Raw genomic sequence first — 25,115 nt, forward strand, 5'->3', positions numbered from 1 at the left:
TATTACTTAATTTTTAAAGATTGAACCACAGTTCGTATAGATTATAGACCGTGGATTACACAACATTTTGTGTATTTTGATATAGAAAACCTACTGGTTTAGCTACAAAGACCAGCATGATTAATACAGCTCGATTCCACCCGCGAATTTTAGAGGGAATGCTCGTATACCTTAAAGTTGCTTAAACAACGGTGGTCACAAACTGCAGAATCTATTAAAGTTAATGTTACGCGTGACTTCAGCCGTTAGACGGCGCTGCTCCTAGTATTTGTACGTGGACTATGGTGTAGTGTACTGAAGTTATGTCAAGTACAGCGATCAATATTTAAAGTTTAGCTTGTTTAACCGCAGTTTGCAAGATGCTAAGATATCGTGGACCGTCAGTAAAATCTTTGTCAAACGTCAAAAGCTTGGACGCGTTTCCAAAAGTACCTGAACTTTGCATTGAGACGAGCACAAGAGGCGGTACAATTACGTTGATTACAACAGCAGTAATTACTTTTCTTGTGCTTTCTGAAATCATATATTACTTTAACGTCACGTGAGTAAAATGTTTCTATTGTAAAATTGCTTTTTATCTAGCTTTCTGTTAAATTAGAATAACCTGTACTGTTTACAAATATTATTGTTTTTCCTGTTTGCTACTCTGTGTATATATTCACAGGCACAAGTTGACCAAAATGCCAATTATTGATACTATCCATATAATACAGTTACCAAATCAATAATATCATTAGCAAGCCAACACAAAGCTATAATGCAAATACCAAGCCAATTGTAAGCGAGATTTACCAACTTGTTTTGTCGCTATATCCTGGTATTTTTTTGAAGTATTTCTAAACCTACACTACTTTAATCGAAGAGACAAAGTAAAGTTATTCTTAATATTTTTATTTCCTACAGGTTTCGTTACGATTACCAAGTTGATGTTGATTTTGATTCAAAAGTTTGGCTTAATTTTGACATCACAGTTGCTACACCTTGTACTTTGATTGGAGCAGATGTTTTAGATGTTACTGGGCAAGCTACTGTGTTTGAAAATGTAATTTAGCTGTTTTAAACATTCTAAAACAAGTTTAAATGGTTTATATATATTGGAAAATGTATCAGGAAGCTTTTTGAAAAAATGGGTTGGCGTTTGATGACACATTTATCTCACTTTAAGCTAAATAGTATAGTGTAATGTGACACTAACATATTATATATACGAGACGATCAAGAATATTTATTTCCCTTTAATAACAAATGTATTGCCCTTAAAACAAAGTAGTGTAATGTTACACTAATGATACTTTGTATTCAGGAGGTGTATGAGGAGCTTACATTTTTCCGGCAATCAAACACTGCAGCTGCTCAAAGGAAAGCTCTGCTTAGAATGAAAGAAGAACTACTTACACCTGAGAATGGAAAGAAAATGAGTGAAATAACTTTACAGTCAAACTTTAACCCAAACTTGATGTTTAAAAACAGAAAGTTGGATAATGTAGGGATAAAAATGGATGCTTGTAGGTTAGTTGTGATCTGGTTTATTTATATTGGAAATCTAAGCTTGTTTGTCTCTCTTAAATCAAGTTAAATGTTTCATTGGGTAAAAGTCCTGAAAATTAGTTAAAAACATAGGTAGCCTAACTCAAACCAAAATTCACCAATGTTTTTGTTCGGTATAAAAATAAAGTTACACAAATTTTAAGATTTTCATTTGTTTTGTAGTAATATTAATAATTTTACATGTATATCCACTTCTTATTGTATGATACTTAGCCTTGACAATTTTAACCTAATTTTATTCTCTATTTTTAGGTTTTATGGGAATCTTCCGTTAAATAAAGTTGCAGGCAACTTCCATATAGTAGCTGGTAAGCCAATCCAGATGTTTGGTGGTCACGCCCATCTTTCCATGATGTTTTCACCCATCCCATATAATTTCTCGCATAGAATTGACCATTTTTCATTTGGAAACATGAAGACTGGTTTCATCAATGCTTTGGATGGAGATGAAAGAGTTACATCATCTGAAAGTATGTTGAAGGATAATTCATTCATTGTAAATTTTTTATTTTTTTTGTTTATCTTCTCGTGGCGGAGGACAGGCTTTGTATAAATAAGGTGTTTTTTCTTACACTCCACCCCTGCTTCGGCGTTACCAAATTTGTAACTTTCATTGGTATTTCATATATTAATGTATGGCTGTCAATTTTAAAATTCATAAGAAGCTATTGAGTTGTTTGTGGCAATTGCCATAAAAGTGTCCAACGACTTCATATATACCCAAAATGGTAGCCTGGAACCTGATGGAAATTAGGTTAATTAGCAGTATTTCTACTTGAGTAACCAAAAGTAGATTGGAGTAAGTGACCAAGCATTATGTAATGCCTAATCTAATCAGTCACATTTACATTCCAGGTTATATTTTTCAATATTACTTGGATGTCGTCTCCACGAAGATAAATTCTCGTCGAATAACGACCGATACTTTTCAGTTCTCAGTGTCTGAACAATCTCGTGCATTGGACCATGCCAGTGGTAGCCATGGACAACCTGGTGTATTTTTCAAATACAATTTCTCACCACTTTCTGTTATGATAACTGAACAGAAAATGCCGTTTTATCGCCTGCTTGTAAGACTATGTTCTATAGTTGGAGGAATTTTCGCTACTTCTCATGTATTGAATGCCCTGCTAGGCTGCCTGCCTGGATTTACTAAGCAGAGTGAATCAAGTAAATTAATTACTAATCCACCTGCTGCAGAAAAACCAATGCCTACTGTTAGCTTAAAAGAAATACCTGAGCCAGAGTCCCCATTTCAAACTGTAAGCCTTGATAATAATACGTGAACCCTTATTCTTACCCCACCCACTGTACGCTTTTTATTTTATTTTACCCATTTTTCCGATTGCGCCATGTATTTTGGGAGAATATTTACGTTTTAATTTGTCAGATGCTGCTAGAGATTTTTTCATTCGTGTGTTTAATATTTGTATTCTCAATTGCAAAACTGTCAGTGATATGTGAATTGCACCATGGTGGTTAAGATAAAAAAAGGCCACCTTAAATCCTCATTCTGCATGTATATTGCCATCTTTTATTTTCACCCAAAACATTAGAATTCTGATATTATGTTATTCAAGTATATCTTTCATTACTGAGTGATGACCACAAACTTTTTACTAATGCGATACAAAACATCTTATGTTTATTTTATTTCTATGTTTGGCATCACTTTTCGTTTTATTTTGCCAAAGGTGCCAAATTAGAGCAATTCTTCTACTGTATAACACCAACTTTGTTTCTTTACCCAGGTTTAGGGTTAGGCTCATTTTTTGGGAATTTAATTTTTCGTAAAAATGTCGTACAACAATCAGTCACCAGGTGGAGCTGGTGATGAAAGGAGCGCCGATCCCTCGAGTGGCGGGTTATTTAACGTCAACTACAAAAAGTAAATTTTCAAAACAAAAGTCTTTGGCTGTATAATATTAATATATATATACAGTATATATATTTTAGCTATATCCACAAAAATATATTTTCGCCATTGTTATGCTAACACTGTCAATTCAAGTTTTTGGAAACTATATATATATATATTTATTATTTGTATAACAAAATATATTATAACAACAGTAGTTTTATTTGTATTTTTTTTCCAGGTACGATGACTTGAAAAATATGTTGGATCAAAATAAAGATTTTCTTAAACTTGAAGCAATGAAGAGAATTATAGGGGTGAGTATGACATCACAATGATGTTTATTTCTCATGTACCACACATGTCAGTTGAAGCTTGTAGTAAACAATTATTTAGGTTTATTCAACATGTCTACAATTCCAAAATTTCATCAAAAAACTGTCCTTAGTAATATATGAAAATATCATGAATTTTACCATTTTAAACTCATAGTGTTTGCCATGATGCCACTTAATTGGATAAGTTTTGTTTGGACAATGCAATATCCTTGCATCTGCACATTTTTATCTAACTCACTTAACAGATGATCGCAAAAGGAAAAAATGCTTCCTCTCTCTTTCCTGCTGTTGTCAAGAACGTGGCGTGTAAGAACATTGAAGTGAAGAAGCTTGTTTATGTTTATTTGGAGAGATATGCAGAAGAACAACAAGATCTCGCTCTGCTTTCAATATCAACCTTTCAACGTGGATTGAAAGTAAAATATTGTATTATTTATCGTTTTATCCCTTTATTAGCAATATTTGTTTGATGTAAAGTGTGTGAAACAAGGTATTTAGTGTATAAGACTCTGTATGATTACTCAACAGGGAGCATAAGCAGCATAAATAGTAAATACACCATATATATATTTAATTCATTTTGTATCAGTAAGCTAACATGTGAAACAGTACTAACCATCCTTTAATTATATACACAACAGGAGCAAAACCAACTGATTCGAGCAAGTGCATTACGAGTTCTCTCCAGCATTCGTGTTCCAATCATTGTCCCCATAATGATGCTAGCTATAAAAGATGGGATGACTGATATGTCTCCATTTGTAAGGAAGACTGCAGCTCATGCTATACCTAAACTATACAGGTAATTTGTTCTCTGTACTATATTACTATACTGTATATTTTTTGTTAAAAATGCCATCGAAAAATCAAAATGTGGATATGGATAGAGATTTCAGAATCTGTTTTAGTTTTTTAAACTATGCTGGTACCATTAGATTACATTTGAGCATCTCTATTCATTTACAAATTTGCATTTTTTGTTATTATGCCCCTTTTATATAGTGTTTGAGTCCTGTTTTCATCATTTTCAGTTTGTACCACTATTTATAAGGGTGAACTCTAATGTGTTGCAACATGCTTTTGGACATATAAACCCATTGTGTAAAACTACCATAATAACAACATCACTCAATTTAACCTAATGTTTATTACCTTTTTTCAGTTTGGATCCTGACCAGAAAGAGAACTTGATTGAAATTATTGATAAACTTTTGAGTGATCGAACTACTGTAAGTTGGAATTAATCTCGTTCAACTTAATCCACATTAAATACAGGATTAAACTTTAACTGTGTGTTCTTCTATTTTAAGCAGGAAATCATGTGAATGTGAAGTTATTTTATCCAAGGAATTTGCTTAATTTGCACGTTGGCAATATTTATTGATTATTGGATTAGTATTTATAAATATCAAATTTTGATTTGCCTAAAATACATTTTTTAAAAGTGCCTATATATATATATATAATACTCGTATGAGTAATTAATTTCAAACTTACAACCTTTAATTAAAATATAACACTCCACTTTTCTCTACTTCTAAATGCTTTCCTAACATAACACCTGTGTGAAATTGAGGATTTAGAAGTTTACCAAAGTTTTTCTAAAAAATATAAAAATCATAAAATTCCAAAGTTTGTATTAATTATGCTTCCCTAAACCCTACTTTACATTCCACAGTTAGTGGCAGGCAGTGTGGTGATGGCTTACCAGGCTGTATGCCCTGAGAGGGTGGATCTTGTACACAGACATTTCCGCAAGTTATGTAATCTACTAGTAGATGTAGATGAATGGGGACAAATAGCAATCTTGTCAATGCTCACTAGATACGCAAGGACTCAGTTCACCGATCCAAATCAATATGTAAGTTTTTAAATAAAACATGTGTTTAAAGCAGCGATGGAGAAATATAGTTATTAATGTGTAAGTTCTGGCGTAAAATATAGCTTTACTGTAGGAGTGAAAAAATGCAATAAAAAAGAAGTAACTTCTGGTTTAAAACATGAATATAAAGCAGGGGTGGGGAAATATGGGTTGCGTTTATATTCTGTTGGTAGACTTATTAGTTTGCGTTCACCAAATACCCCTTTGTGTTTTACACTTTAATTTTCCTTCTAATTATCATTCGTCCTCCAGGACACAGGTGTTGATGAAGAGCAACCCTTCTATGAGGAGGAAGAGGATAGTGATGAAAGTGAAGATGAGAAGAAAGAGAAGAAACCTGTTTACATCATGGACCCTGATCATAGACTCCTGTTGAAAAGTTCCAAACCTCTTTTGCAAAGCCGAAACTCAGCTGTGAGTGTTGCATGCTTAACCACATTTTTTGTTTTAATTGTTTCACAACATAACATAATGTTTCATTAAATTTTTAAATATTTTTTTATTTATCTCTTCAAAAATCGTGGTAGATTACATAAAATAAAAAGCAATTCCATGTTTTCCAAAATGTTTGTATACTACAATATTTCTTTATTACTATATAAAAACGAGGTGTATGAAACAGAAGACTTATGTTATTAGAACTGTCCTTGTCCCACCATGTAAGGCTAAATAAGTTATATTCAGTCAAACAATAAGGCCATGCAATTATTGAGTGTTTAGCCTTTCAAATATTATGGTTTCAAAAACTCGTTTAACGTGTCATTACATTACTTCTTATTGCTGTAAAAGTTGGTATGTTTTTTTTAAAATTAATTGGTCACAAAAATATAGGACCATTACATTAATTTATTTTTGTTGTTTAGGTTGTTATGGCAGTAGCACAGTTGTATTACCACCTTGCACCAAGACAGGAGGTATCCACGGTTGCCAAGGCACTTGTGCGTCTGCTACGATCTAGAAGAGAAGTCCAAGCAGTTGTGTTGCAGAATATTGCTTCCATGACTCTTATGAGAAGGGTGAGTACTGCATGGGTTTATCAGTGTAGTAAATAACTGTATATTGTAAAGATTAAATGGGGTTTGGAATTTAAATTTCTATTTTTTACATTTCAAAATATTCCCATTTTCAAGTTAATATATTTGCACCAGTGAGGTGATAAATGCTTCATGATTGGGAAAATATAAGTTACGATAACTCGAAAACGATACCGCTTTTGAGTTTAACATTTAGAAATGTTTATTTTTTTAAGGTCTTTCCGTACACTGATTATAAGGTTTCTCTTCATTAGCATTTGATGTGTTTTGATAAACTAGTGTTACTCTATTTAATTCTGTAATGGGTTTCCAAAATAACCCCTCTACAGCAAAATAATCCGAAACCAAAACCACTTATAAAATTTTCCTAAATGATTCCTAATTAAAACATTCTTATGAAACTGTAACGTAGAAAATGAGACAATAGAATTTTATTTATTTGAAATTAACCTTTGAAATTTTAACAACTCTTAAATTAGTTGTAATCTTTTAAATATCTTGGCAACCAGCAAACATTAAAAACCTAAGATTAAGGGTTGTATGTAAAGTATCAGCTATGCTTGGTCATTTGTGGCTTTTACTTCAGGTAGTATTTCATTACCAATCACCAGAGTAGTATTATACCCATTGCATCTTTAAATAGATTGTTTCCTAATATACTGAAACTTGTGCATCATTTATTAAAGTGAATGTTAGTTTGATATTACATCAGTACTGTAGTAGTATGTTCAAATGTCCATATATGGGTGATTTCCTATGTTGAAAACCTTTATTTTAATTAGTTTTAAATGGATATCCTATAGACGTCTGTTTCACATTACTTTCCAATTAGGAATCAATGTTATTAATCAAGCGTACAATGCTGACGCAAATTGGGAATTTTATTTTCAACATTTACGCTCAAATTACGCAATATACACAACAATATAAGTTAATTACGAAAAACAAAAGCAATCCCATGGCGGGCGTCATCAGTTTTCCATTAAAAGTTCATCATCATTATCGTCACGCAAGCGCGCAGTATGCATTTGTTGTGACATCTAGAACTTCTATTGCGTCAGAATTTGGGTCTTCTGACCACACTGCTGCCTTGAATGCGATTTTATGCATCCTACAGTAAAGCCCGCTGACAGGTCCAAAATTTGGTTCACAATGTTCAACAAGCATTGTTTGATAAAGGTGTTCGGCTGAAAATATAAAATGATCATTGTCTTCTGTTCTTAAGTAAATTATATAACTACTTTTTTATATGTGACCACATTGTGGATTTATGGTACATGAAGCATACAACTTCATTCTTATATTACCTTTTTATTCAGTATAAGTTGGAATTTTGGATATTTTCTTGTATTTAAAACAAGTTGTTATCACTTTACCATATCTTATATTTTCTTATATCCTTATATTTAAATAGCATCTGATAATTATCCACACATTCGCATTAGGAAGTTTAATACAAAAATCTTATTAATGGGAAATTTGCAATTAAGTTCTAAAATTTGCATAAATTATGAACTTGAACAAAGAGCAATTAAAATTTTGCATTTTAATTTGTTTCTTATTAGCATAAAGGTGCGTGGTTTAACAAAAGCCAATGTTCGGCCATATATGCGTGGTTTAACCACACTGCAGTATGTGTGTACACTTTGCGTCTAGATTTGTATCGTTTGTTTCATAGGTCTTGTTTGCAAAAGTGTTTTAAATTTTAAAAGAAATTGAGATAAAAGAGGCACATGTTATTAAATTTGAATGTAATGTTACTATCCAACTGACCACTGTGGGCAGTTATTTTTACAGTTTCAATCAATCAACTTACATACCACTATAAATTTGTTTTTTTTTACCTAAAATTTATCCACCTATCTTCTTTGTAAAAGGGTATTAACGAGTGTCGTTTTACTGATAATTTCTGTTTGTTCGTATTTAAAAAATATTCGAAAAAATTCAGTATAACTTACTGGGATCATGTATTAGTTCTCTTGTCACTGAAGGTCTTGCTGCTTCTTGTGCAAGTGTGATCACTCTCTTGCTTACACCACCAGTACAAAGGTTGATTGATCTCTTTCCTATCGAGTGAGCTGGGATGTTGTTGGTTGTCCACCTGTCTCGCGTTTGACATAAATAAGGTTTTGTGATTCTTGAAAGGCTTCTAGCTTGTAGTGGGTTGTTTAGCATACTACACGTGCGTAAATGTCGGAAAAATGGTGAACGACATCGGATTCTGTTCAGTGGCACTGCCTAAAATTTGATAAAAATAAAACAAAATCTTAGGAAAAAATATTGTAAATTTTTTTATTTTGTATCCTGTTACAAAAATAACAGATTTATTATTCTGCATTTTTTCTTTAGACAAAGTTTTAAAATTGCTCTTCCAAGAATAATTAAATCCATTATATTTTTATCGATGTTGCGCTGGCTCACCGCTGTGATAAAAGTCTCAGACTATGGCATATAAACTATAGTTACAATAAAACTTGCATTTTCTTCCCAAAAGTGCAATTTTAAAAATCATTACTTTTAATTGTATTGTTAAAAAAAAAATTAAGTTATTTTTACCAGTTGTTCTGGTATAAAACGTTGCCACAAATTTAAACGTGTTACGTTATAGTCGTTGTTGTTGTTGTTGTTGAATCTCCAAATACTGGTTTGCCCCACAGTATATCTCATACTTAGCATCACAATTAACATAGCAATTTGTTCTTTAAACATTTTCTTAGTTTATCTTTAAATCTAAAGATAAATCTAAAAAAGTATAACTTTTGTTTAATTTTAAACATTCTTAAACAAGTTTTACTGTAATGTAATTTTTTATTATAATATTAAACAGCAACTAATATATATATATATATTCATTCAATCTATTAAAAAATTGATCAAAAAGATATTTTATCTACCATGTACTTTTAATTTATATCATACTTATTTATATACCATACATGTTTCCGTATTCTACATTAACTATAACTGTTGTGAGTTGTGACCCTAAATGCGCATTTCTTATGCTCTACATTGCAACGCAACTTTGCATAGTATTCTCTTAATCCCCATGCCTTCGTACAATTGCCGACTACTCTCAATGTTTAGTCTGTCATTTTAACTTTTGAGTGGGCTTTTATACCATAACGCGGTATCCTGGGGCCATTTTCGAAATACTTGTCGATTTAGTGAAATTTCGTAACACGTCTTTCTCTTTGGGCGATAATTGTCCCGTTTGCGCAACTAATTAACAGATGACGTATTCACAAATTATCATTATGATGATGCACTGTTGTCTAGCATCCTAGGTCATGAACTTTCACACTGTGTGTTTTATATAGTGGACCCGGAAATACAGTATATGGAACCGCAGTATTAATTTTTGTTAATACTTTAATTGCCCCTATGATTCAGACTGATGTTGCAATCGCAAAATTTTTAATCTCCAATTACATAACGTTGGTACGAAAGGCACCGTTACGTTCAAGCTAGGCGTGTCAGTTGCTTAATCAGCCATAAATTATAGGCTTAAAAGTCTATGTTTATATATTTAATTTCTTGTAAACTGTCATCTTATAAGAATTAAAGACGCAGCGGTCTTGATTGTCAATATGTCTCTCTGCTATATTTAGAATAATTTTCTCACAAGCTTGTGGTTAAATATATATTTTAATGTATCAGTACCAATCGTTTGTTATATGATCTGTATTTGGCAGTAAAGAGTAATGTTTTTTTTTAAACTGAAAGAATGTTCGGTCATGCCCTTTCACACACTGCACAAATGTATTTTTATACATAACTTGGAAATTTGGAAAACGTTTTAACATTTTAGTTTTGCACTACAGACTATGCTGAATATACAAGGGTGTTTTATATTAGTAACATGGAAAAATTAAATAGAAATCAAATTGATTAAAGCAAAGCATGAACTTTCACACTCTATGTGTGTTAAATTTAACACAGGTTTTTGGCAGACTATGCTGTAACTTGTAATGTAACGAAAGTGTCTAAAATCAGGAACTTAAGTTGACAGAAATTAAATAAAATATGTCATTAAATTTTACACTTTTTGTTACGGTTTTTGACAGGCTACGCTGAAATTAAAATACAAAGCTGTTCAAAATTAACAACTGAAGTTGAACAGAAATTATGTGACTTGAAGCAAAGCATAACATATCACAACGTATGCCAAGATTTTTGATAGATAGTTTATATATACAAGATCACTGAACTAAGTCAAACAGTGGTGCATGATTGGACTAAGTTTAAGAACCTCTTGCAGTTTGTAAAATTGTTTTACCATTCCACCCTCAAAGCACAAGTTGTTGGAAACTTTACTTTCCTTACTTCTACTTCGAAGTTTACCCCGGTAAACACGGTTGCTTTGAACTCAATATCTTGTAGTTGGCAGAGGAAAGATAACCAGTTGAAAATTTGACAATCATAGATGTAGAATGTTTGATACACGTGGTTCACTGTGGTAAAAGTAAAATAAGTAATGTGAGGATACGGTTTTAAAATTTTTTGAATGTTTGTTTACTACTAAATGGTATGAGAAAATAGAATGAAAAGGTGTCCCATCTTTCCCACTCTACTATACAATGTAATAAAAACGTTAGTAGAAATATAAAGAAATCAAGCTATTAGAAAGATTTAAACAAACCTGGATCATGTAGTAGTTCAACTATGTTTCCTGTTTCAAAATCTGTGGCATAAATAACTGTCTGTTCGACTCCTACACCAGATCTGCATGGATTTCCTGGAATTTCTCTTTTAACTCTCTTTCTTGTCTCTCGCATTGCTCTTCTTTTCCTCTGGACTGCAGAAAATTGTGTTCTTGTGATGTAGTTCGCTGCCAAGTCTCGGACTTTTTCTTGATCGTATAGTGCAAGCTGGCATGACCTGAGATTTAGCATTGAACCACAGCTGGTGAGGTTCAGGTAGCCAGGCTGGGATTAAAAGAATTGGTTAAACCATGGCTTACTTAGTACACAAAAACAAGAGCCATCTGCTCTGAATGGAAACCTTTTTTAAAAATTAAATAATTTCATTTATGAAAAAATGGGATCATAATGGCCGTAATTGGTATTTTTTCGCATTAATGGGACTGTTATTTTCTGAGCAGTTTAGGTGTATTCCTATATTAAGTTTTAAATCGTGTAAAGAGTCAAATACTTAGAGTTTTATAGTTTTAAAGTGTTTTATTAAATTTAATAGGAAAAAAAATAAATATTTTTGTTTTTAATATATTTTAGTATACTAATGCTACCACAGTTAAGTTCACATATGTAGATCATATTTACTTTAATTCGATTGAGTTTGTATTGCAGTCTATAGTTGTAATCTGCAGTTGTCATTTGAGAGATGATTGTTCCAGTTGTATACTCCATACATATGCATAGTGTGATGGTCATTATAAAAACCTGGGATAAAATTATATTTTAATATATTATGTAAGGTTATTAGTACAAATATACCTTCATGTTTTCTTGCATGGTTTCTTTTTGTGCAAAATCAATTTCCCTACATAAATTCCTACACTGCTACTGTTCAAAAAAAGAAACAAGTTTAATATATACAAGTACAGATTAAACAGAAGTTTGTGGAATCACATATACTGGAATTTTTAAATTGGGTCAGGTTTATGTATGTGAAAATAAAGTCATAAAACGCCAACACAAATAAATGGTGCTACAGGTTAAAGTTTTAGGTTAAAAAACCCTAGCCTGAAACACGTTTTGTTCAAATTGTACAATAAACCAATGAAATATGCGTAATACAGTATTGTCAATAAGAAAAGAATGTAATTCCCATGTGACAATAATTATAATATGTGATATGAAAACAAAATTTATCTAGGTTATACAAAGAGCAACACAAATACTTGTACATGCGATTTAAATTTCGACCAGTTTTTAGTTATTTAGTAGTAGAAAAATGCCCCTTCCCACACTTAATGAGCAATGGGTTGGAATCTTGATTTGTCTCATAGCAACTTCAAAGTTGGGTCCAACATATACTGCAGCCAGGAATTCAACATATTGTGTTTCACATAAAAAGTTTAAAAAGAAGGACCTTGAGCATTCAAATACATAGAATGTTTGGTAGAGGTGTTGTTCTAAAAAAAATGGAAAAAGGAAACATTAGTTATTAGTTAGTTATGCAGTTTAAAATGAAAGAAATAGTCCTATAATGCATATATGCATTAATAGTTTAAATTTGTTTGCATTTAAGATGTGTTTGGGTTTTGAAAAATACCTTGAACGTTTTATTAATGCTGTTCTTGCTTTATTGTGTATGTTCTTAGCTTAAAGCTCAATGTTTTTTTATTATGTGTTTTTTAGGGGGCAATGGATTTAAGCTAAAACCTTTATAGAATTGAAATATACAATTTTGTTGTATGAGGAAGACTGAACATTTAAGTGATTGTTATTTGCCAAACTACATTAAATACCAGCATTTCCAACCTGGGTCTTGCAGTAGTTCCACCACTTGCCCACTAATGCTGTCAATTCCATAAAATATCGTGATCTTTTTTGATACTTTGTTCACACAAGGATTTCCACTTGAAACACTTGTGATTGAACGCTCTCTTCTTTCGTGGAGGTTTTCATTCAAATAACGACGCCTTCTTCGCTTGCTACTTGCTAAAATGGGGAAACTTATTTAATGGTTAATTCTACCATGGTTAAAGTTATATATATTTTATTACTGTACTAAATTTTTTCAAAAGAAGTTGTTAAAAACAAATTGTTAAAGTTCTATTACATAAAAACTTGGTGGTTTAATCACCCCGTGTACGTTGTCCAGATGATTGTGAAAAAAAAAAATTCCATGCACCCTTAATTCTAAGAATATGCCCTTTACCTGAGTATAGTGATGGGAAAAATGGGGAGAGCACTAAAGGCACTTCTCGTTCCTGTACTTGAGGCCTATACCCATGATAAGCTTGTGTAAGGTATTGGCTGGATAGACTATTCAGTGTAGCTGTGTCTTGATTGGCAAGATAGCAAGACCTTAACGACATGTATCCATCCCTGCAAGCCTGGGTGCTTAGTCCAGCTGTTGTATTCTGAAAGTTAAACATTTTAATACAATATAATTAGCGTTGAAGATTTTTTTATCGGAAAATCATATTCACGATTGCTAGACCCTGTATACGCCAAATGCATAAGAATAAAATTAAAAAATATTTTTTTGTGAAAGTTGCAAAAACAGCAATAGAAGTTGTAATATTAATATTTCCTACAAAAACATGCAAATTAAAAAAAAACATACAGAATACAGTAGCGATGATTAAATCAAATAAAACAACAAACAAAATGAAATTAGCAGTGAAGCGAAAGTTGATGCATTCAACCATTATACCTGATATCTGTCAGTTCTTGAAAATATCTTCGAAGCGTAAGCATTCAGTGAAAGTGCTGAATGCACCACACAATGTGCAGGTTGCCACATAGAAAGTATTGAAGCTATGAACCATATCTATAAAAACAAGCTCTAAATAACCTAAAATTTCGTTGAACACTTTACCCTAATGCTACTAACCTTTATAATTCCTCTACCAGTTCCATGGCCTAATATACTCATGCTGCTTTGCATAAGTAACATTTCTTTACCTAAGCATCCACTATCTGTTACTTCTATCAATGTTTTCACCGGTGTTCCGTCCCTTCAATAAAGCGTCCACCATTTAATTCAGTGTTGCAGTTGGGAAGTTTATAATAAGCGATAATTAAGCTCTCTTACACCTGCAATTAAATTTCTACGTTACGGTCAATTTTCCAGCGAAACACGGGCTAATTACGCACTCTAGTTTGATCAGGATATTAGGATTATATAATGATCCTTCCCAGTTTCCCTGCCCTGCGTCAAACATATCGGTGACTGGTAGATTAGCAGCCTTAAAATCTGCTTTAATCGTAATTTTTGGGTTGGTGTCCAACTTCCTACTGTCTGCAGATATTTCCAGCAAAGTGATTAATAATTGGTTGCCCAAATCACCACTCGGTCAAATGCCAATCAAACTTATATTGCTAAAATATTTAATGCGAATATTCTTTTATATTGAAGGAAAACAATTTAATCGATACTGGGATAAATGTTATGAGAAATTGTAGGAAATTAAAATAATAAACCCTAATACCTCATACAACAATTAAACATTTTTTAAATAAAAAAACAAAAATAAAATAAACAAAATATGGTAAAAAGCAGTAATACATTAAAAAATACACTTTGTTTATTAAATTTTTACGTATTTCCCGTTTTTTTATAAAGAAAAATGTTCAAAAGTGCGGTAATACTTCTAAAATTACAAACTGTCAGTCAAGTTATTAATTTTTTTCCTTTTTATTCAGGGAATATTTGAAAGTTTCTTGAAAAGTTTCTACGTGAGATCGACCGATCCAACCCATATTAGAGTTCTTAAACTTGAAGTTCTTACAAATCTCGCGACGGAATCGAATATTTCAGTCATTCTCAGGGAATTCCAGGTACGCTGGCTACATCCTATATTAAATAAACTTTTAACGACTCATCTGGTATGAAAAACATAGTATATTTCCAAAAAAATACACCACGTTTTTTATATCCGATGAGCAGTTACAATTTTTTTGTATTATGCCTGGTAGCAAAAGTAACAGAATATATTTAATTAACTCATTTTATGTTTAATAGTGAAGTAACAGAATCTACATCCCACGTTGTCTGACTCATAGACTGACATGAGACATTGATATTATGTGATGTAAGGATCATGTTGCAAAACTTACCCGAAAGTATTTATTAAATTGTAATTAAAAAAGCATACCAACGTAAAATTAAAATTTATGTATTGATTTTTTTTTTAAATTTTGATAGTGCATTTAGATCACATCTGAGCATCTCTGTTCATATTTAAAGTTTCATTTTTTCGTTGGTGCCCCTTTCAATTGATTTAAATCTATATTACCAGACTTATGTTCGAAGTTCTGACAAGCAATTTGTTGCTCATGCCATTCAAGCCATTGCAAGATGTGCCACAAATATAACTGAGGTTACAGATACTTGTTTGGCTGGCTTGGTTAGCCTGCTATCAAACAGAGATGGTAAGTTAATGAGACAACTAGTACTTGGTAGTGTGGATATATTTACATGAGTTTAAGTGCGACTGTGTATATTGGTGTAAAATATGTGTAAGCATGACCAATATTTATATGTAAAATATATGTACATGTGATAAGAAGAAAGTTCAAATGTGACCATGGGCGCAACACTCAACAAACTGTTAGATATGAGATTGTTATTGTCTTATTGATGTATTAGACATGAGACTAAGTCCAAAGTTTGTTCATTACCCCTAAAGTTTGAATATATCAGGAACCTAAAAAAATGTCTAAAATTATTTTAACAGACTCAATAATCTATCTTACAATCCCAATATCAAAATAAAATTAGCTTGAGATAGTTAAAGTCCCATACGTAGTCTCACCTGTCAATCAAACCCAGCCCTAAGAAAATGGCGTCCCGTATTAATAAAACTTCGTATAATTGTGGGAAAGTAATTTAAACGAAGCAATTTAATATTTATTTAAGGTTTGTACATATAATGGAATGGGTGGAGTTACTCAATGTAATAATTATGTATCTTATTGCTTCATACTCATGGTAATATACACATTAATGTGGTATGTTGAATCTAAACAAATAGTAGCAATGTCGTCAATGCTTGGTTTGTAATTACCATACTATTAAGTTGTTAATTTATTGTAAGTGTAAGGTCTATTGTAGTACACTTACATTACCATAGCCACATACCTAATAGCTGTGTAATTAAAGCATAAATAAACACAAAGTGGGTTATTGATATTTTTTATGAAATGGATTACTAACGGAAAACACTATAATAGTTGACCTATGCCAATGTCAGCCAATAACTACTTGTAATTGAAAACAACATTTTATTAAAGAATAAATAACCATCATATGTGTAAAAGTAAAATTTGATGGTAATAAAACTAATAAATCTATGACAGTGAGCATGAGGTGTATGAATACACTATGTGTGCCTGGTGTATAAGAAGACACCAAAATTATAACATGACAGTGAGCATGAGGAGTATGAATATACTTTGTTTGTCTGGTGTAAAAAGATAAAGATACGCTGCAGTTTAGGTTTAAAAACCTGTTACATACAACTTACATAATCATGGTATGTTTCCACAGAAGCAGTAGTCGCTGAAAGTGTCGTTGTTATTAAGAAGCTTCTACAAATGAACCCCTCTCAACATTGTGACATCATAAAACATATGGCAAGACTGCTCGATAATATTCAGGTAAAGTTAAAATTTAATTTGTTGCTGTACCAATTCTAACCAATTATTTTGGTAATTTTCCCAAATATTTGAATTGTGTAAAAAATGTAAAAATTTGTTGGTGTTTTTTTATAATAAAAATATGTGTTTCTTTTGTTGTTGCTATGTGTTACCACTGAGCTGGAACCTCTAAAAGTGTTTAGAATATTGTGATAATTGCGTTTTTCATCCTACACAGGTGCCCATGGCAAGAGCAAGCATTTTATGGTTGATTGGGGAATACAGTGAATTTGTTCCCAAGATTGCTCCAGATGTTTTAAGAAAAGCTGTCAAACATTTCCCTTCACAGCAAGACATCGTGAAACTCCAGATAATTAACCTCGCTGCGAAACTCTTTATTACAAACCAAAAGCAGGTCTTACATTTTATTTTTTTATATCTATATGTTATTGGCGTGCTGTATATTTATATACTGTTGCTGTCAGGCTCAGGCATGTTATACTTGTACTTTGGCTGTTCCTACAAGAATTTTGCTAACCAACAATTTGACATCTGATTTCGGTTGTCTTTATATGTAGAGATGTCTGAATATAAGATTTATTTGTAAATATATAAAGTTTACATCTGCCTTATATTATATCTTAGGCGTGCTATATTATGTGTGTATGTAGGTTAAATCTTAAAAAAGAAATTACACATTGCACAGATTTGTGGATATATTTGCTTATTTGTAAATAAATATTGTTTATTGTTTGCATAAGGTGTGTCCATGGTTAAATCTGAAAAAATATATTTTGCCCTGTAATGGAAAGGCTGCACCTTTAGGCAATTTTTGTTTTGAATTTGTGACTATTTTGTTTAAAAGGGTGTAGCTAAACAAATTCTGTTATAAATACATTTAACCCAAAAAAGGATGGTGTCTGTTTATGGAACCGCCTATAACATTTTACTGTAAATTAAATGCATTGCTTTTGCTTATATATTCTATATGGGTGAGGTCCTACTGTATTATAATGTATGCCAGATATAGCCTACTGTACAAATGCTTAATTCTATTCTTTATTGTATGCATTAGCCCTGTTGCCCTCAACAGCAGAAGGGCTAGGTTGTTGGTTTATTACCACAAACGCATATATTATTATATGATTTATTTATTATTTCATATTATATGATTTATTTATTTTTTTATTTCTTCCAAAAAACAAGTTTATAAATTTAATTTTCCAGACAAAGTTGTTAGCTCAATACGCTTTACAACTTGGTAAATACGACCAAAGTTACGACATTCGTGATCGCTGTCGTTTCATTCGCCACTTGATAATGCCATCATCTGATATGGGTGGGGGGCAAATACATAAACATGCAAAGAAGATTCTTCTTGCACCCAAACCTGCACCTGTGTTAGAATCACCATTTAAAGGTAATTGTCTAAAGCATTTATTTTTTGTATAGAATTGATTTGTTCTATAATTTTTTAATTTTTATTAAAAAGGATTTTTGAAACAAATTTATTTTTGAAAAATGATCATAAAATGAATCATTATTAGCCAAAAAAAACTGTTTTAAACCCTGCCCCGGAATTCTGAACCTAACCACTGGATATTTTCATATTCCCCCCCACCACTATAGGAAGAGATGCATATCAACTTGGTTCTTTATCGCACACTATTAATGCTGAAGCTAATGGTTACCAGAAGTTGCCAGATTTCCCACAAGTTCAACCGGATCCTTCAGTCAGAACTGTGGAGGTGAATGAACGGTTAATTTTGTAGATTAAATGTGTTTATTACCGGCGGTAAAAGGTGGACTGCAGTTTGTCAGTATGTGTGTCTCTTGCATTGTGCCCATGTGTGTCTACTATATAAGCAAACATCCGTGGTTAAATTATCAGTGGATATGAGGTGTATAAAAAGACCCATATGATATAATTTCACAGTGAGCATAAGGTGTTTCTGCGTTGGAACATATTATGTGCTACTTGTGACTGCTATATAAAAAACAACCATGTTGTACCTGGACAGTGTTTTTGAAGTATAGAAGAAAACACTAATATATGAATTCGCCATGTGCGTTTGGTATATGAGAAGACACCTATGTTATAACCTGACAGTGAGCGTAAGGTGTGTGGATACACCATGTATGTCTGGTGTATAAGATGACACCAATGTTCCTAACAACTGAAAAAATAGCTTGGCAGTGAGCATGAGGTTCCAAATTTAAACTTGATCCTCACAGATCATGGAGGTGGTTAGTGATAATAAGAGGAGAGGAGGGAAGACTACACGGAGCAAACCAATGAAGAAGAAATCGTTTTACTCTGATGAGGACTCCAGTGAGAGCGAGGAGGAAGGAAGCGGAAGTTCATCTTCTTCATCAGGAACAGAGGATTCAGGTTGATAAAACTTATTTGATAAATCTAAACTTTATATATAAAACTTAAAAAAATAGTTTTTTAAAGAAAAAAATTACTATTTATTTTCTTTACATAACTTTGTTAATATGTTTAAATCTTTCGAGTTTTTGTTTTGTAAAAATATTTAAATTTTCATATTTTGTGAAAAATGTTGAAAATATTTAATAAATTTCAGATTCTGATTCTGAATCTTCGATAAGTGAAAGCAGCAGTCAAGAAACAGAAGGACCTGATCCAAGAGTTAGTGATTCGGATAAAGTTAACAGGAAGAAAAAATCTACAACTACTGTTATGAAGAAAGCATCCGACAGCGGTAAGTTTTTTGAGTGATGAATTTTTTTAGGGGTTTATATAACTATAATTTGTTTATTTAAATGTACAGGCTGTTCTCATATATTAGTAATAGTATCATTTTAAAATCAATTGTATATTTTAAAATAAGGTTTTGGTAAATTTCCGCTCTGTTTAGGTTTTTAGGTTCTACATAAAATTAAATAAAATGACTTCTCTATTATATAAAAAATTAATATAAAAATGTATTTTAAGGTAAAATTAAATTCTTTGACATATATTGTTTGTAAGCCTCAAATAATCCTAAAAATCTCCAGTCACAGATATCATCATCATGTACTTTTTTCTTTAAATAAAATGATCCGTAATCTTACACAGCGTCATAATAACCACTGTGACAAGCCAATGCTTACTCGGTGGTCATAAGTTTCATTCTACACAAAAATAACTGAAAATTCCACGGCCACACTACAGCATGTGTAACTCCAATGAACCTTATTTAAAGTTATATATAAATGCAATCGCGCAAATATAAATACAACAACAGTGTATATTGCTGCGTGGTCATGTTTCTTGCTATTACGCGCTTAGCCACGCGGCCTAAGGAGTTAGAACTGAGTCTGAAAATAGAAACAGATTACGAAAGTCAATTAAACTGTGGAATTTGCATGTTGGAAAGTACCTTGTGTGTTGCGATTAAAATACTTTGAATTTTAATTTCTTTTGTGGACAGTTTTTGCTGTTGTTTTGTTTGCTTCTTATGGGCTTTTATTTCATAATACGCTGAAATATGCAAAGTAGAAAGCAGAATATGCAAAATAAACTTACTAGAAAGTACCTTGACCTTGAGTATATTTAAAGGTTTAAAAAACGTCTTATATTATACATAATGGTGTAGTGTAGTCTAGGCTTTAGTGTTTGTAATTGTTGGCTAAAATGTAAAAATTAGGTAAAATATGCAAAATATTCAAATTAGCAAGAAACGTAGCTGTATGCAGTTAATGAATATAATGTATAAATTAATGGGAATTAGGAATATAATGAAAAAAACTCATGATTTTACATTTTTATGATTGAAACTCAAAATGAATATAATATATGAAAATTAATATAAATATATCCATATACATATATATAAAATATATCAAAGTTAATATAAACAACATCTTTAGGATCTGATGCAACATCGGATGACAGTGACTCTTCTTCATCAGATGAGGAGTCAAGCTCAGAGGATGAGAAACCACAGAGGAAACAAACAAAGAAGAAAGACATCATTAACCTCCTAGATCTTGATGATTGTGAGTTAGAACTAGAGATAAAATTTTGTACAAGTTTTTTCTTTTTTGTGATTTTTTTGTGACACATATTTTGCAAGATGGAATGAAATACCTGTTTTATATACTGTAAAAGCCAAAAAAGAAAGTTTTACATTATGCTTGGTAGCAGAAGTAACAGAATACTCGAATAAGCATTCTTCAGAATTTTCATATAAAACTTTTACCCAGAATTTTTTATATAAAACCTTTTCTTCCTATAAGACACAAAGTTTTAATAAAATTGTTTTTTACCTATAAAACACAATATGATCTTCTTCTTTGCAGTCTCTCCTCCCACTGTGTCCCCATCCAAGACTCCCTCTAATGGAGGACTCCTTGCTCCGATGCTCGCATCCGATCTTCAAGGATTATCATTGGGAGGTAATGTGTCCGAGATGTCGGGAACATTTAACGGGAAGTCGTACGAGTTGTTGCATCGAGTTACTGGGGGTGGAATGGCTGCTAAATACCGGTAAGTGGGTTGTGTGTTTTAAGCGGTTAAAGGCAAAAATTAGGGGGGGGAGAGATCAAAAGCTGTTTAAATCAAAGGGTTTTAATAATTTATTCTATTTTTGTACCATTAGAGAGCAACAAACATCACAGAGTTTCACTAAATTTCTGCCATTTTTGTACATATAAAGAGTAAATATAAATCAAGTTTTTTTTACATATAAAAAGACATACAAGAAGTGATTAGATGGGAAAAACACGTAATATATTATTACTTAGCGTTTTAATAACTCGTGTAAACTGAAATAGAGCATTTCTGGCATGTATTTACGTGCCGACGTTTGGACTATAGATTGTTAAAATGTCTGTACGCAAATATAAACTAGAAGAATTGTTTAAATAATTTGTAACTATATATCTATTAAACTAAAAGTTTACTTTTCCCAGATACCCGCGCACACCATGTGTATATAGTGATAAGATGATTTCTGTGGAAGTGGAAATTACTAATACTGGGGATAAACCTATTAATAATATTCATATGGGTGATAAGGTAAGAATATGTTTACTAAGATTACGTTAAACTGTAATATATGTGTGTGTGTGTGGTGTAGGAGGGTAGGGGGAAGATGGTACGCCTTTTATTCTATTTTCTCCTCCCATTTGGTAGTGAACAAAGGACATTCAAAGAATTATAAAACTGTATCCTTGCAATTTTCGTAGACCGTTGTTAATATTTAAAACAATATCAGGATATTTGGATATTATGTGCTAAAGGTGTCTCATCTTCCCCCACCCTACTATTCTTAGATATTCATGTTTCAACTTTACATTGTGCTTGTACATATTACATTTGGTATAATGTATGAAGAGTATATTAGTTATAACTTGACAGTGGACATGTATTTTATAAAATTACACTATTTCACTTATGTGAGGTACAATATATCTCTTTGGCAATAAGTCATAAGAACAACAACACCGCTCTTATGTCAAACACAACATGTTTTACTTAAAATAATTATAAATATGTGTTACACGTTAACCTATTAATTATTGGTGTATGTGTGTGTGTGTGTGTGATTACTTCTAACACACACTAACTTATATTTCATCTCTCTTGTCCAGTATTTGGATGTAAGTAACAAACGCTTCAGTGTTTTGTATCATGTGAAAATAGTTGCTTTAGCTGTTCATGCTTTCAGTATGCAGGGTGTTTTTTTAATTTTAGATAAAATAGAACCATATTGTGGCATTTTTTTGCAAAAACAAAATTTGTAAAATATAGAATTGCAAATTTATAAAATTTAATTTTTGATTTAAATTTAGGATTTTGGAAATTTTGCTTTGTCATAATGCAGAAGCTTTGCATGATGCTTAGTCATAATAAAGCAGTATTAAAGTGGCTTTTATGTTATTGTTTAAATATTTATGTGTTTTATAATATATGTATTTGTGTTTCAGAAACTGCAAGCTGGTTTAAAAGTTCATGACTTTGATGTAATAGGTAAGATCAAATTTCACAGTGAGCATGAGGTGTATAAATACATCATGTGTACCTGGTGTAGAAGAGGACATCCATATTATAACTTGCCAAAAACATACTTATAGAGTGTGTACTTATATATAGTAGGGTGGGGGAAGATGGGACACCATTTCATACTATTTTCTCGTCACAACTGGTAGTAAACAAAGAACTCTTAATGAATTCTAAACCCATATCCTCACGACTCGTTAGACCGTTGTTAATTGTTTACAACACGATCCGGATGTTTGGATATTATTTGCTAAAGGTGTCCCATCTTTGCCCATAGTACTATACCAATGTCTGCCCAAAAAAATCATCATTTTAATTCCTATGCTACCCTATGGTCTAAGTATACAGTTCCTGTGCATCATAATTACAACCATTAGTAGCGTTAACCATTAGTAGCGTTAACCATTAGTAGTGTTAACCATTATAAGTTATTTTATAAGTTAATTCTAATATGATTTGGAACAGATGTCCTTGAACCTGGAGCCACCACAACATCTACAATGGGTGTAGATTTCTGTGATACCACCCAACCATTAGTATTTGATCTTTGGTGAGTAAGTTGTTATCGGAAAACAGGATACTCAGTTTACCAACACATACACCATCAAGCTTAATGCCATTGATAGTGTATGTGTTAGGCAAGACAGTTGAATGAATGTAACTTGTTGTTTTTCCTGATCCAAAAAACGACAGTCATCATAACACGGGTTTCTGTTTCATAAACCACATGCCAGCTTGAAAGCTACAGTGTTTGTAACTTTCCAAGTGATTGATGATGCAAAGTATTTTTCAGCAATTTTATAATTACATTTTTCTCTACAGCACTGAGAATAGGAAATTTAATGTCAATGTTAAAATACCAGTGGGAGAGCTTGTTAAACCTGCTGCTATGCCTCAAACTGAGTTTATGAAACACCACGGTAAGATTAGTGTTGTTATAGTAGGATGGGGGAAGATGGGACACGTTTTTATTCTATTTTCTTGTCCCATTTGGTTGTAAGCAAAGAACATTCAAAGAATTATGAAACAATCACAGATTCTAAGTGTTACCAGATTCTAAGTGTTACCACGCCACATACACTGTGGCATTTATAATGCAGAAATTTTTAAATTTTTTAAATGTTTGACACACCAGACTTTAGTATTATTTTAAACAAATATTTATTTTTGACATGTGTCTTAGAAAGTAATACTGCCATATATTCGGTTACCTACAAAAAAACTGTTTAAATTAATAGTTTCTTCCCATCTGTTTCAGGTTTACTAACTGGTATGAATGAAAATAAATGTAAGTTAAATATTCCTGAATCAAATCAACCAATGATAAGTAAAAAGGTTCAAGAAGTCGTCAATGTATGTTTGGTGCCTTCAACACAAAACAATGTTTACAGGTGTGTATGGTTGCTAAATTACGGACTGTTAATTAATTAATAGACCGTTTCAGTTATAAAATGCTCTAAAAAAATATTAATTTAAATTTAAAAAAATGAAATGTATTTTATGGCAGTAATCACTATGTATTGTTTTACTAATCTTTATATTTCAATTAAAAGTTTGATTTAATTTTAAAAAAGTGTTTATTTTTAAAAACAAAAATCTTTGCGCATTTTGTTCACCTACCATTATGCAGTATTTATTTATTTTTTGTTTATTTATTAACTTAACATAGCTTATGTTTTAATAATCCGGTATTTTTTGTTTTAAATTTTCAATCTTCGCTACCGTAATCGCAGAGACAAACAAAAGTTATTAATAATATTATCTTTTGCATTTAGGTTTGCAGGTAGAACTGCTCACGGTGGGTCCATATTACTTGTTTCTGTTGAGCTTGGTGAACAAAATGATTCAAAACTTTGTGTTAATTGTGAGAAGATGGTTATTGGCTCAATGGTGTTCAAACAACTGAAAGAAATTTTATCAAAAATTTGAAAATTTTCCGAAAAAATCATAAAAAATTGTGCAATGTACAGACTGCTAAGTAGTAAAGTATATTAATTGTAGTAAAGTGTATGAACTATTGGTCTGTTTTTTTGTATCTTGTGGTTTATGCTTGTTGTAACTAATGTACTTAAAATATTAATAATGCCAATACAGTTATGAATGTACAAGTTGTGTAGTATCAGGAGTTATAACATGGAACATTTGGTGTAATGGGCCAACTCTGGGCAACATCT

General features: G+C 31.8%; 4 protein-coding genes across 5 annotated transcripts; 2 read left to right on the top strand and 2 right to left on the bottom strand.

Moving 5' to 3' along the window:
* Positions 1–409: 409 nt before the first annotated feature.
* Positions 410–3,299, top strand: LOC100177223 (endoplasmic reticulum-Golgi intermediate compartment protein 2; the record flags this gene model as incomplete). The annotated part of the gene is given in 5 exon segments (XM_002131121.3): positions 410–541; positions 904–1,042; positions 1,304–1,509; positions 1,801–2,018; positions 2,404–3,299. Coding segments are annotated over 5 exon segments (1,126 nt in total), but the record flags the coding sequence as incomplete, so codon positions are not given.
* Positions 3,298–25,046, top strand: LOC100181883 (AP-3 complex subunit beta-1-like). Its single transcript, XM_002131135.2, has 24 exons — positions 3,298–3,436; positions 3,648–3,723; positions 3,990–4,160; positions 4,386–4,546; positions 4,907–4,973; positions 5,423–5,605; positions 5,879–6,040; positions 6,490–6,642; positions 14,997–15,131; positions 15,593–15,725; positions 16,843–16,952; positions 17,170–17,346; positions 18,159–18,351; positions 18,561–18,679; positions 19,167–19,323; positions 19,520–19,657; positions 20,808–20,936; positions 21,240–21,426; positions 21,852–21,957; positions 22,869–22,911; positions 23,407–23,491; positions 23,764–23,861; positions 24,200–24,332; positions 24,717–25,046. The coding sequence occupies exons 1-24, from the start codon at positions 3,345–3,347 to the stop codon at positions 24,868–24,870; spliced, it is 3,162 nt and encodes a 1,053-aa protein (XP_002131171.1). The 5' UTR covers positions 3,298–3,344; the 3' UTR covers positions 24,871–25,046.
* LOC100187459 lies at positions 7,516–9,434 on the bottom strand. Its single transcript, XM_002131267.4, has 3 exons — positions 9,217–9,434; positions 8,619–8,898; positions 7,516–7,847 (listed from the first exon to the last, which is right to left on the bottom strand). The coding sequence occupies exons 1-3, from the start codon at positions 9,367–9,369 to the stop codon at positions 7,666–7,668; spliced, it is 615 nt and encodes a 204-aa protein (XP_002131303.1). The 5' UTR covers positions 9,370–9,434; the 3' UTR covers positions 7,516–7,665.
* LOC113474217 lies at positions 10,691–14,862 on the bottom strand. Of its 2 annotated transcripts, XM_026834391.1 has the most exons (8): positions 14,185–14,862; positions 14,005–14,121; positions 13,504–13,708; positions 13,104–13,283; positions 12,114–12,754; positions 11,940–12,059; positions 11,300–11,585; positions 10,691–11,111 (listed from the first exon to the last, which is right to left on the bottom strand). In XM_026834391.1, the coding sequence occupies exons 5-8, from the start codon at positions 12,129–12,131 to the stop codon at positions 10,933–10,935; spliced, it is 603 nt and encodes a 200-aa protein (XP_026690192.1). In that variant the 5' UTR covers positions 12,132–12,754; positions 13,104–13,283; positions 13,504–13,708; positions 14,005–14,121; positions 14,185–14,862; the 3' UTR covers positions 10,691–10,932. The 2 variants fall into 2 exon arrangements, with proteins under 2 accessions (XP_026690192.1, XP_026690191.1); XM_026834390.1 differs by lacking the exons at positions 10,691–11,111; positions 11,300–11,585; positions 11,940–12,059 and having other exon boundaries at positions 12,183–12,754.
* Positions 25,047–25,115: the final 69 nt, after the last annotated feature.

Source organism: Ciona intestinalis, chromosome 4 (genome assembly GCF_000224145.3).
Source record: "Ciona intestinalis chromosome 4, KH, whole genome shotgun sequence".
NCBI classification, from domain to species: Eukaryota; Metazoa; Chordata; class Ascidiacea; order Phlebobranchia; family Cionidae; genus Ciona; species Ciona intestinalis.

What these genes read in the sequence shown, in the direction of transcription:
- LOC100187459 (XM_002131267.4), bottom strand. Translation starts at nt 9,369, where the DNA reads ATGTTTAAAGAACAAATTGCTATGTTAATTGTGATGCTAAGTATGAGA. An exon ending in GTTTTATACCAGAACAACTG is followed by an intron (nt 8,899 to 9,216) that starts GTAAAAATAACT and finishes ATCAAATTTTAG; the next exon opens with GCAGTGCCACTGAACAGAAT. An exon ending in AGAACTAATACATGATCCCA is followed by an intron (nt 7,848 to 8,618) that starts GTAAGTTATACT and finishes TTATATTTTCAG; the next exon opens with CCGAACACCTTTATCAAACA.
- LOC113474217 (XM_026834390.1), bottom strand. Translation starts at nt 14,247, where the DNA reads ATGTTACTTATGCAAAGCAGCATGAGTATATTAGGCCATGGAACTGGT. An exon ending in CAAGAACTGACAGATATCAG is followed by an intron (nt 13,709 to 14,004) that starts GTATAATGGTTG and finishes TTTAACTTTCAG; the next exon opens with AATACAACAGCTGGACTAAG. An exon ending in GGAACTACTGCAAGACCCAG is followed by an intron (nt 12,755 to 13,103) that starts GTTGGAAATGCT and finishes CATTTTTTTTAG; the next exon opens with AACAACACCTCTACCAAACA.
- LOC100181883 (XM_002131135.2), top strand. Translation starts at nt 3,345, where the DNA reads ATGTCGTACAACAATCAGTCACCAGGTGGAGCTGGTGATGAAAGGAGC. An exon ending in CAATGAAGAGAATTATAGGG is followed by an intron (nt 3,724 to 3,989) that starts GTGAGTATGACA and finishes CTCACTTAACAG; the next exon opens with ATGATCGCAAAAGGAAAAAA. An exon ending in CCATTAGTATTTGATCTTTG is followed by an intron (nt 23,492 to 23,763) that starts GTGAGTAAGTTG and finishes TTTTCTCTACAG; the next exon opens with CACTGAGAATAGGAAATTTA.